Source organism: Hipposideros armiger, unplaced genomic scaffold, assembly GCF_001890085.2.
Source record: "Hipposideros armiger isolate ML-2016 unplaced genomic scaffold, ASM189008v1 scaffold_292, whole genome shotgun sequence".
Taxonomy (NCBI): Eukaryota; Metazoa; Chordata; class Mammalia; order Chiroptera; family Hipposideridae; genus Hipposideros; species Hipposideros armiger.
Genome location: NW_017731642.1, coordinates 1,906,065 through 1,918,508, shown reverse-complemented (window position 1 = coordinate 1,918,508; position 12,444 = coordinate 1,906,065). Strand labels below are relative to the sequence as shown.

Sequence of the window (12,444 nt, the reverse complement as noted above, 5' to 3'; positions counted from 1 at the left end):
GCAGACCATTAAGGATAAATCTGGAGCTGAATGGCCATAAATTGATAACTGGTACCATGCTTTGTCACGTTAAATTTTTCATTTTGATATCAAAGTCATTCATCTTCCTTTAGCATTTTTTTTTGCTCCATTTCAGAAATAAGTTTGTATGTGTGTCTGTGCATGTGCACGTGTGTGTGCATGTAGATCTTTAATCCACTCAATTCACTGCATATGGTGATCATTTAATGTTCTTCAAATAAACTCAATCTTCTCAACTTGAAAAACTACATAAATCATATGTATGTATATCATATTTATGTATGTAAATATGTTTTTCTGGTGTATTCTATTACATTATGTAGTTATTTATTACTTTACTCAAGATAGATTTTCTTGTCTGAACAAAAAAAAGACCTGGATTGCAACTTCCCAAGAGTCTGTAGAGGGTTTTGGAATTTGTAGGAAGAAGAAAAAGGCTGTGAAGAAAGGATGGTGCTCTTAAGTGAAACAAATAGAAATAAGTGCTTTGAAGTTTATTGGTATTAATCTCTGTTTTAGTTTTCCACTTTTAGTAAATACTACTTAGCAGCAATGCCCCCTCTCCTGGCTATTCCACCTAATAATCAGTAACTCTAGAACCCAGACTGAGAGACCTAGGTTGTAGAAATGCAAATTGACTTAGGTTTCAAAATCTCAGGCCAAATCCTACTTCACCTGGGGATAGTCAAGGTGATCTCAGCCCTTCCACACTATCTTCACACAGTACTGATAATAGAAATTAAATAAAAGATTTAATGGAGTTTAGAGTCATTTTTATTCATTTAAATGCTTATAGAAATAAAACTTGTAAAAGGATATATGATTACCAGTCAGGTCAAAGTGAGATTCTGGATGGAGCTGTTGGAACTTGAAAAGCTGAAAGTTGAACATTTTCTGCCATATTGGGTAGGAAGCCATCATCAGTCCTTTTTTGGTGTTTAATAGGTACCTACAATATAAGTATTATGTAGATACTGAAGCTTTTAAGGAAGATGGTGAATAATTTGTGTTACAGCATCATTAAAAGCCACTATTACTAATGAGACCAAGATTACTGATTCAGTCTGGGTTAGCCCATTTAGTGTGCCTTGTACATATTTTGCCACTTGTCATAAAGGGAACTGGTCAAGAATGAATCCATCAGTGGAAAGCCATGTCTTGCTAAGGAAGAAAAGATATCCCATATTTGGAGTCATCTAAAAAATTCCTTAATATTTTATCATTTTTGTAAGTGCAGTGCTATTTATTTATTTATTTAAAGATTTTTATTTGGGAGAACAGTGTTGGGGAATTGGGGAAGGGAAACATTGTGTTTTTCCAGGACCCATCAGCTCCAAGTCAAGTTGTCCTTCAATCTTAGTTGTGAAGGGCGTAAGCCCAGCTCCAAGTCCAGTCGCCACTTTCAATCTAGTTGCAGGGGGGCATAGTCCACCATCCCATGTGGGAGTTGAATCAGCAACCTTGCTGCTAAGAGCATGCGCTCACCATCTCAGCAGCAGCTCAGCTCCAGTGCAACTCACTGGCCCATGTGGGAATCGAACCTGCAACCCTGTTGCTCAGAGGTCGTGCTCTTAACCAGCTGAGCCACTTGTCCGGCCCTATTATTTATTTATTTATTTATTTATTTATTTTAGAACATCATCGGTGTTCTTACATTCCAGCCATGTATAAATTCCTCTGTAGTCTGTATTTATCTGACTTGTCTCATAGACCTTGCTTAAGAAGTCAGACCTTATATTTGAAGAGCCTGCAACTAATTTTTTTCCTTTTCTGGATTTTAGATTTTTTTTGTGGGGTCTCTATACTGCACACAAACCAGGGGCCCACAAGAAACTTTCTTAATTATTAGGATTTATTTATTTACTAGGGTTATGTCCCATAATTAGCTTTAGACCAACACCCTTTCAAATCTCTCAAATATAGTGGATCTCCACTAATGCATTTAGCTACTTTGTAACCTCAATCATAAGAGTTGTGTTCACCAACCTCCCTCATGGTAAGAACATTTACTTTTGGGAGTAAAACGGGGATGGAGTGAATCTTAAAAACCCTTGCAGTCCCACGAACACCAACTGAATGTTGCTTCCTTTTGGAAAAGGTTTTTTCAGAAAGACATATACTAGAATTTCACATTTGGGCAAAAGATGACTTCACAGAGATTGATGACTCAAGCAAATGGCAGGCATTAATACAAATATGGCCCCCTACTTGGTCAAGGATCTCAATTGGTTATGTTCCTGACCTGTTGCTTTTCTCTCTGTGTATTGCTCTTAACTGCATGTTTAGAAATACTGCAACAAACTTTTGTTCCAATAATTAAATCATCCGCTGCAGAATTACACCTTCAAAAGAGGCCTTAGAATGGCATATTTCCTCTGAAAGAATGATGAAATCTTTTTCTCTTAATTTTTCTCAAGGTAAGAGAGGAGGTATTCTTTTTTAAATTTATTTTTATTTTTCAATTACAGTTGATGTTCAATATTACATTAGTTTCAGGTGTTCAGCACAGTGGTTAGACATTTATGAAACTGACAAAGTGATCCCCCCCAAAAGTCTAGTACCCATCTGACACCATACATATTTATTATGATATTATTGACGATATTTCCTATGCTGTACTTTACATCCCCATAACTATTTTGTAACTGCCTATTAGTGCTTCTTAATCCCTTCACCTATTTCATCCAGCCCTTTAACCCCCCTCTCATCTGCCAACATGCTATATACCTCAGGCTAATCTTCATTTCAAGAATTTCTTTCTCACGTGTTTTAAATTGACTTCTGAAACTCTACTCTGCCAGGGAACTCAGATAAGGAATCTGATGCTTCTGGTTGATTATTGTAGATGAGTGGAAAAAAAAAAATCAGAGACAGAACATAGCAAGCTGTGGATACTGACTTCCACACCCATTTATTGAGCTGTAATTGAGTAGGTGCTTTTGGGCTTAATTGTTTCAATATCAGATATCAGAATTTTATTATTGAGGAATGATGTCAACAAGATGGCAGAGTATGTAGCCCTGGCCCCTCTTTCCCTCCATAAACACTGATACAGCAACAATTCATGACAAATTCCCTTTGTGAGAAAGGCAGAATTTTATTATCCAGACCCAAGCACTTAGATAAGATTCTGATATGTAATTTTTAAATGTAAGTATGAAGTGACCCTAAAACCATCATTTCATATATACAATTTTAATGTTTCATATATATTCAAATTTATTATTACGTACAGTCTTTGGCCTTTGAATCCTTCTTGTTATTTTATTGTCCATAAGATTAGTCTTTAAAAGGTGTTGCTGGAAGTATCTGGATGATGTGGAAGCAGAATTTAGAGAGTATCGAATCCGGGATATAAGGCCTATAATGTTAAAAATATTAAATTTTATCTCTGGTTGCGATGTACAGACCTAGGTTTAATTCATGAAGTTTTAAAGCTTAAAACGGACCTATAACCCAGCTTCATTAATTTTGAGTAAAAAATGTCAAAACCTTGATGGAGTCTTTTGTCTGAGGGTCACATGACCAATTGAAAGAGAAAGACATGATGGGTGATTTGGACTATTGTGGGCAGGAATGGACAGACTGAGATATATTCAAATCAATAGGACTTGGTAGTTAACTGGATTTGTAGGGTGAGAAAAAAGCAGCTTCCAGATTTCTGGCTCAAGTAACTGGATAGGTGTTAATTTTATTTTACAGTGGATTTTATGATCCTGGCATATACGTGCTCAATAGATAATTGTTGGTTAGGAGATTAGAAGAATAGATGGGTGGGAAATATGAGTGTGTAGAGAGAAAGCAGATAAAGATTAGTTTCAGGCCCCTGAGAAGGTAGGCGCACACAGGATCTTGTGCACCAGGATTGACCCGGGGAGGAAAAGGGCACCTTTTTCATTTCAACAGGAGGGAAGGAGAACCAGTGGTGTATCGATGTAGGTAAGCTGGGAACAAGAAGTAGAGGGAGTTCTCATCTGATGGCTTTTAATTGGTTTGTGAAATGGGAGGTGATGTGTTTGGGGGAGGAGGACAGTATCTGAAGGTCTTGAAGAGACCAGGAATATTTAAAATAGTTGCTGTAAAGAGGAGGAGAGAGTTGACCCCACCCTCAGCTCCAGGGAAGAACTGATTGAGCTGAGCCTAAGCCCACCAGGCATCTTGGTTTCTGTCTTAGGTAATTTATTCAAAATTGGGCCCACGACACGGGTTAGCCCAGTCAGAGCCTTATTCTATTTAACTGTCCCATCTTCACCCCCGACTCCTGCCGCTGGAGCTTGAACAGAGTGATGGGAGCTACGGTGGCGGCCATCTTGCTTCCCACGGGGCCCCACTTCCTCTCTGCTTCCAGCATTCTCAGAGCCCAGAGATGGAGAGAGAAACCAATCCTCATGAACTAGTTTAAACCTTGATCAAACTAACTTAAGCCAGTCCACTTCTGAATATTTCACGGTTTTGTGAGCCTGTTGATTTTATTTTTTTTCCTGAAGCATTTTGAGAATAATAGCACTAGAACAAATTATAGCTTCTCATGAGTTGAAAGATCCTAGGGGAATCCATGCTCATGCCAAGTAAGGAGAGCATGCCCCTTCACTCTGCCTCTGCCTCTGATGCTTCTGATGTGGGGAGCAGGGAGGCTGCTGCTACCGCCCCCATAGGAAGGAAAGACCTGGGTCGCCTCACTCATCCTATTGGACAACAGCTGAACAAGGAGTGGGAATGGCTGACTTTTATCCCTTAACACTAATAGTGTAGGTGATATCTGCCTGTCCCCTTAAAGTGCTGGGTACTAAATAGGTATGACCCAGTCCCTCCCCTGTAATGAATCTACATACGGAAAGTCCTTAGCAAACCCCACTCTTGTTGTTGCAGAGGGGGACAGATGGAGACCAAGGCTGGGGAGTGACTTCTACCTCTTCTTCCTGGGAAAGCAGCTTCTCTTTCACTCCTGCCACAATCCTGGGATTTGGGGCACCCCCACATTCCTCATGCCCCACTCTGGTTCTGCTTCATAATTGTGCAGGTGCTGAAGAACATGGATGACAACTTGATAGGACACAGGAACCCAGAAAGGAATTAAAAAGATGCTTGGCTAGGCTGGAGGCAGAGAAGAGAGGGAGAGACAGAAACATCCCAGAGCACGTGGAGAGGGTCAGTGGTCAAAATAGGGCCCTTGAGTGCTCTTGACAGTCTTCCTCTACGGACCTGGGCAGCTGGGGCAAGGGACGCCAGCCCTGCTGTCAGGGACCAAGCGGCAGGCAGGGAAGAGGGCCCCTGGGCTTTACGGACAAGCCTAGCTCTGTTCTTGGTAAACCCAAAGTAACTTGATCTTCATCTGCCTGATCTTTGAAACTGATCTTTCTGCTTCTGAAAGGCTGTGTTTTTTCATATAATTCACACTGGTATGTAGCCAAAAGGAAACACAGATAAAGTACAACACACATACGAAAGTAGCATTTGTACAGTTAGTACTACTATACTATGTGGCAGACATGCATTATTTCATTTAAACTCAGGATATGCCTTTGAGGTGGATATTCCCATTTTATGTAGAGACTAATTAGCCTATCTAAGGTCACATCACCAGAAGTTTTGGAACCTTGGCTGTCTTACTCCAAAGGCACCACACTCAATCAGCAGGCTAACACTGCAGATCACAAAGAAGAAGCTTGGCTGATCTTAATAACAGGCTACTCATGGTTAGATATTTGGTGATGTTTTCCTTAGTCAGAGCTAGAAGAGAGCTTAGTTTATTTAGTCCTCATCCTATAAGGGAGGAAGCTACTTTAGAGACACACTGAGGTCTGGCGTCAGTTCCATGCTGCTAGTATACTGCATAGCTCAGAAGGCTGTTTTAATTGCTATTTCCATAAAACTCAAGCTCTCAGCACCCAAGAATCATAATGGACTTTATGAATAACATCTGAGAAATGTGGCCATTAATGTCCCAAGACATCGAGATGCTTCAAATCCAGTGAAGTACCCAATGTTCCTTAAGTGGTATATTAGACAATCCTGGGACCAGTTTTTATGATTGAAACCTTTTAGTATAGGATGGCAGTACTCCAAGGAGAAAGTTCTGACTGCAAATCAGGATTAAGGTTTATTCATTCATGTATCATTTATTCATTCAACAAACATCATGGCGCACCCACTCAGTACCCCCTGGGTTGTTATGGACAGTCCCTGAGACCCTCCTTCAACTCAGACCCGGGCCCTTGGAGCTTGTTCGAGCCAGAGCAGGGCGCCTGCTTACCACCTGGTGAGCTCATCTGGACAGAGGATCCTGTGGCGTCATTAAGCTGACTTTGTAGCTCTTCAACACGCTGGAAAGCGTCCAGCTTCATGCTTCGCTCCTGGGCCAGCCGGCTTCGCATCTGAGGGGAAAGTGCTTGGGAAGCAGACATGCTTTCTGGTGCATACATTAGTTCCCAGGGCTCCGAGGGAGAGTGTGGGTCCAGGCCACCCCAGGAAGTCCTGGTCAGGCTGAACTCAGCCTTCTGAGGATCAAGAGCTCCAGCAAGGCCAAGAATCCCTCATTACCTTATAATAGGCCTTTACACACAAAAGCATTATCTTTCATGTTTATTTCACCAGATGGGGAGGAGGGAGAGGGGAATGGGGAGGACCCAGTTTACAGAGGACCTTGTAAGCCAAGCCACACACCCACCCAAGGACCTGCGGTGTGGGAGCCCCTGGAGAGTTTCAAACAGAGGAAAGACTTAATCTCTATGAGCTTCTAAAGAAACTCAGCTCAGCTCCTCATCTGCAGGGAAAGCCCTGAGGCCTGACAGGAAGCCCACACGGAAGGCAAACTTTGTGTTTACTCATGTGGCTCTTCCCTGCACAGCTGACCCATGTCTGTGGCCAGAGTTGCTGGGTCCAAAGTGCACCTCATCTGCAGAGATCACCGGTATTTTTTTTTTAAGATTTTTATTGGGGAATTGGGGGATGGGAACAGCACTGGGGAATTGGGGGAAGGGGATCAGACAAGTTGCTGTCATTTTGTTCTTTAGTCTAGTTGTGGAGGACGTTGCTTCACTGGCCCAAGTTGGCACCATCATTGCGCTCTTCCCAGGCGAGGCAGATCAGTCGCCGGCTTCTGGACGGCTGCTCACTGCGGCTGCTGGCTGCTGGCTACACACGGTAGCCCATGGCAACCCACTGCCACAGGGGCTGCAGCCTACGCCGTCGCCGGCGACTCACGGCAGCCCAGCTCCAGGTTGAGCTGTTGTTCAGCATCTTAGCTGTAGAGGGCAGTGTCACTGGCCCTCATATGTGGGATCCGAACCAGGGTCCTCTGGCATCCCAAGCCAGCTCTTAACCAATGCGCCACTCGGCTGGCCCTCACGGGTATTTTTTCTTTTGAAACTTATTTTTATCTCCTAAATTTTTTTTTTTTCTTAAGCTGAGCCATCCTGCTACCTGTTGGCAGCTCAGCAACTGCTCAGCTCGGGCTGGACTCGAACCGCTGTTGCTCAGAGCTCAAACTCTTGAGCGAGCTTTTAACCAACTGAGCCACTCGGCCGGCCCCTAAATTTTTTAATTATAAAAAAAGTAATAATAGTTTAGTGGGTTGAATAGTGTCTCCTGAAAATTCATGTCCACCGGGAACTTCCAAATGTGACCTTATTGGAAAGTCTTTGCAGATGTAATTTAATTAAGATGAAGTCATGCTGAATTAAGGGTGGGCCCTAAATCCCATGACTGGTGTCCTTATAAGAGCAGAGGGACATGTGAGGCTGAAGGCCATGTGACAAGAAAGGCAGAGATTGGAGTGAGGTAGCTACATGGCAAGGAATGCCAAGGATTGCTGGCAACCACAGAAGCTAGGAGAGACGCATGGCGCAGATGCTTCCTCAGAGCCTTCTGAAGGAACCAGCACCTTGGTTTCAGACTTCTGGCCTCCTGAGCTGTGGGAGAATAAATTTCTGTTGTTTTAAACCACCCAGTGTGTGGTAATTTGTTACAGCGGCCATAGAAAACTAATACACATGCTAATCACAAGAATTCTACCACACGTGTTTTAAATCCTACTCTAGTCCTAATTAGGCCCCTGAATTCTCAGAGCTGTGAGCACAGGCTTGTCTTATAAATGTTAAAGGGGTGTTTCTTTGTACATGTGGATGCTTTCAAATGTAGCTTGACTTTCAGCAGATGATCAAATCCCCAGAGTTCGGAAAACTTCCTAACATAAAGTAGGCCCAAGGTCTCTCTATGTACCATGGGGATCTGTGTAGGATCCTCATTCCCTATGGGCAGGAGCCAGGGGAAACAGATCAAGACTCCCTCAGCCAGGCAGGGGCTAAACCAATTTGAAAAATACTAGCAAAGGAAAGAAATATGCTTAATAAGGACCTTGTGCTAGCCCACCTCACCCCCACTTCACAGAGGTAGGTACAGTGACTTGCCCAAGGTCACACAACCAATTAGTGTGAGAGGCAAGATTTGAAAGCAGGTCTATCTACCTGTTCCCAAAGTTGTCCACGTCCATATTCCTCACAAAAAGACATGCAGCCAATATTTATAGAGAGCTGTGTATCCATCCCTGTTCTAAGTGCTTCATTTGAATTACCTAATTTAATGCTCCTCCAAATCCCATGAGGTGAGTATATTATTCTCCATGGTGCTGAGAAAACTAAAACACAGAGAAGCCATAGACCTTGCCCAAAGTCATACAGCTGGGGGGATTGGGGGTGTGACTCAGGCAGCCTAATTCTAGGGCCTATGCTCTAAGTGACCTCCCCAGGAGCAGGAGGTGGGCAAGGCTGTTCATGCTCTCTAGGATCAGAGGGACAAAATCCACCCTTGGAGTTCAAGGCTGGAGATGGATTAAAGAAGCCACTGCTACCTGTGGGGGCTCTTGCTGGCTGAGGGTGGACTGCTATATGGGGTGGGTAAGCCCAGGGCCCAAGAGCTGCCAGCAGAGTTGGAGGGGTAGTTTAGAAACCAGTGATTGTTTTTCTGTTTTTGTTTTTTAAAGATTTTATTGGGGAATTGGGGTAAGGGGAACAGTGTTGGGGAAGGGGAACAGCCAAGGTTTTGTCCTTCAGCCTTAGTGTGGAGGGTGCAGCTAGCTCAGCTCCAGGTCCAGTCGCCATCCAGCTGCCCGTGGGCAGCACGCAGCCACTCAGTTCAAGGTGCCCGTGTTCAATCTTAGTTGCGGGTGGATGCAGCCCACCATTCCAGGTGGGAGTCAAACAGGCAACCTTGTTGTTAGGAGCACATGCTCTCACCAGCTGAGCCATCCTGCCACCTGTTGGCAGCTCAGCGGCAGCTCAGCTCAGGTGCAGCTCACTGGCCCATGTGGGAATCAAACCGGCGACCCTGTTGCTCAGCACTAATGCTCTTAACCAACTGAGCCACTCGGCTGGCCCCGCCAATGATTGTTTTTACATACAAAATACCAAAAACATGTATTTATTGCAGCGGTTCTGAACCTTCCTAATGCCGCGACCCCTTAATACAGTTCCTCATGTTGTGGTGACCCCCAAACATAAAATGATTTTCGTTGCTACTCTATAACTGTAATTTTGCTACTGTTATGAATCGTAATATAAGTGTCTTTTTGTTTTCCGATGGTCTTAGGCAACCCCTGTGAAAGGGTCGTTCAACCCCCAAGGGGTCGCGACCCACAGGTTGAGAACCACTGATTTATTGAGCGAAACCTCAAAATATTTGTTTTGACTACTTTTAGAATCTCTGCCATTAAACAAAAATTAACAATTAACTAGAGAGAGCTTTCAGAAACTACTTTATGAATCTTCTTTTTGTGGTGGTTTTAGAAAAGCATGATTTGAAGGACAAATATGACACCAAATATTTCTTATGGGTTTAATCATATTTTAGTTTATTTTTCATGAAATAAATGTGAAGTTCTAACTTTCTTTTAAAGCTACTCATTTTTTTCTCCATTACTATAAAAATATTTCTCTACCATTGCCTCAATTCAATTTTTATCCTTTTTAAAAAATAATTTCTTATTTGTAGAATTCTCTGATCTTCTCCTTGAGCACTTGAAACGCTTGTCCAATAATTTAACTTTTCAAATTCTCTTTCCTAATATCTCTGGTGAATTAATTGATTTATTCATTCAATGAATACCTGTGAAGTGCCTGCTCTAGAAGGTGCCGTTTCTGTGGCTTCTTTTGTTAGAACTTGCATTAATCCACATTTACATTATATTTTTCCTCCTTTTTTCTTTTTTGCTATGAGGTATATTTAACAAAACTATATTGTGTCTGAGAACCACTTTTGCCTTTTTTTTTTTGTCTCTTCAGTTCCAGAAACACCATAAATAAAATCCCCTTCTCATAGCTTCCATACCACTAGTTGCTTTTCTAGATTACTAGTCAGAATTTTCTAAAGGATTCCCTAGCTCACAGATTAGAGCCAGGTGGAAATAGCGCTTTTCAAGTGGGTTAGAATGATGCCAAGATTCTGGACCTTGAGGTAGTCTAGCCGTCATCTCTCGCCATAAGTAGCCTGAGCATCACCCAGCGTGGATTTAAATATTTCCATTTTCCCGGTGGGCCTAGAAGTGAAAGAGGTGGAGGAACACTGCCATGGAGGACATGAGAGGCATAGAAAAGACGGGAAGGAAGAAACAACCATGGCTGGTGCACCCTGATTTGCTTTTCGAGTGGCTGCTACCTCTCACTGGAGTTACCTGTCGCACTTCTCTCTGAATTTTCTTCCTCTGGAGCTGGCTCAGTTTAGAAGCCTGCTCAGCCTCTTCAGTAATTTGCTGCAGCTGCTGTTCCTTTTGCTCCACATCTTCCAAGAGCTTCTCCATGCTGGAGGTTTTCAGGAAATCCAGCTGCTGCCAGTGGAGAGCTTCCTGAGTCACTCTGTGTTCTAACTCTTTCAGCAGTTGAGCCTGTGGCAGGAAAAAAGCCAAAGGAAACAAGAAAGGCACAGTCTTTCTTCTCAGCACCAGGGAAGGAACGAGAGCTTGTCTGTTAGGGTCCAGGGGCAGAACTGTGTGGAGTAATCCTCGGTTCAGGGTAATACAGCCCAGTAGTTCTGTCCTGTGTCAGCCAGCCAATAGCAAGACCCCCAGGACATAGGTCAGCCTGGCATTTACTGTAAGCCCTGGGGCAACAGTCAGGGAAAACAAAACAAACAAGCTAACAAACTAACAATAGCCAGGCAAGTGGTAATGCTGCTATCCAGCAATACCAGGTCAAATAATTTGGTCTTTTAATTCTAAAATGTGATGATTACGTGTATGTTAATTAGCTTATTAACCAACTAGTCCTATCTATCACAAACTACATCTGCATTGTCATTGAGCATTTATCACGAGAGAGCAGGGTGATACAAGAGTTGCAATGAGTGGGGAAAGGAGGTTCTAATGTTGTCTTGTTTCCAAAATAGCTGTGGGTAATCCAGGTTCCAGATGGCAAAAGAAGGGAAACGGTAGTCATAATTTAGTTTTGTCCTGAAAATTTTCTAATCAGCAACGCCGTAAGTACCAGATGGTCAATCCTTAATTATAATACCAATAATAATGATGATTAATATAGCAGGTCCTCGAGTAACATCGTTTTGTTCAACATTGTTATGACATTGATGAGATGCCGTAGACACTTAACTCTTGTTTATATGAATTAGCCTGTGGTCAAATTGTTTTTGTACTGTTGTTTTGCTACAAGTCGCAGGACCTATCGATGATGATAAGCGAGGATGTGCTGTATTTATGTGGCGACTTTACAGTTTACATAATTACACACTAGAATCACCTGTGCATGGTGATGGATAAATTTGAATCCAAAAGGAACAGATTATATTTCATGTTTTAACTATGCCCAGCTTTCCGGGGCTGCTATTTAAACTTGGCCTTTCTCTCTCTCTAAACCTAGGATCTCTCTGTTTCCTTCGCACTCAGAGGGTTGGCATCATTATTAAGAGCTCAGATGTGGAAACACCTTTAATTTGGTGCCAGCCCCTACTGAGCAGCAGTAACGTCTGAAATTAAGACTTAGCTGGGGTCGTCAGGAGAGGATCCAAGACGCTGTGCTTTGGGCATAATGCTGACAGCCGAGCCACACGCCACATGTAGAGGGTTGCTGTTGAAGGAAAGCACGCTTGGAGCATGAAAGACTGCTTTCAAGGCAGAGACCCAGACCCCAAGATGCCCTCTGGGTGAAAAGATCCTCAGACACACACACACACACACATACACACACACACGCACACAATCTTATGTATAAGTAACATTTCACCATCTTAGCCAAACATGAATAAGAACAAAAGCCTTTGACCACTGCCCGTGGTTCCTGGAAAAAAGGGGGAAAAGAAGAAGCCGAGGTCCAGGCCATCTTTCTCTGGCAGTGCCATCTGCTCGGCTTCACGCTGTGGAGCTCCAGTGACTGGCGCAGACAGTACGGGCTGCTTCTAGTTGCCACAGTCAGCTTTGCAGAA

General features: G+C 43.0%; 1 protein-coding gene across 1 annotated transcript in view; it reads right to left on the bottom strand.

Annotated features, from left to right (window-relative positions):
* Window positions 1-856: 856 nt before the first annotated feature.
* LOC109391419 (coiled-coil domain-containing protein 162-like) overlaps window positions 857-12,444 on the bottom strand; it is an 80,110-nt gene continuing 68,522 nt past the window's right edge. Inside the window, 4 exon segments of the mRNA XM_019658971.1 lie at window positions 857-970; window positions 3,255-3,382; window positions 6,275-6,395; window positions 10,688-10,897. Coding sequence (XP_019514516.1) covers window positions 857-970; window positions 3,255-3,382; window positions 6,275-6,395; window positions 10,688-10,897 — 573 coding nt within the window.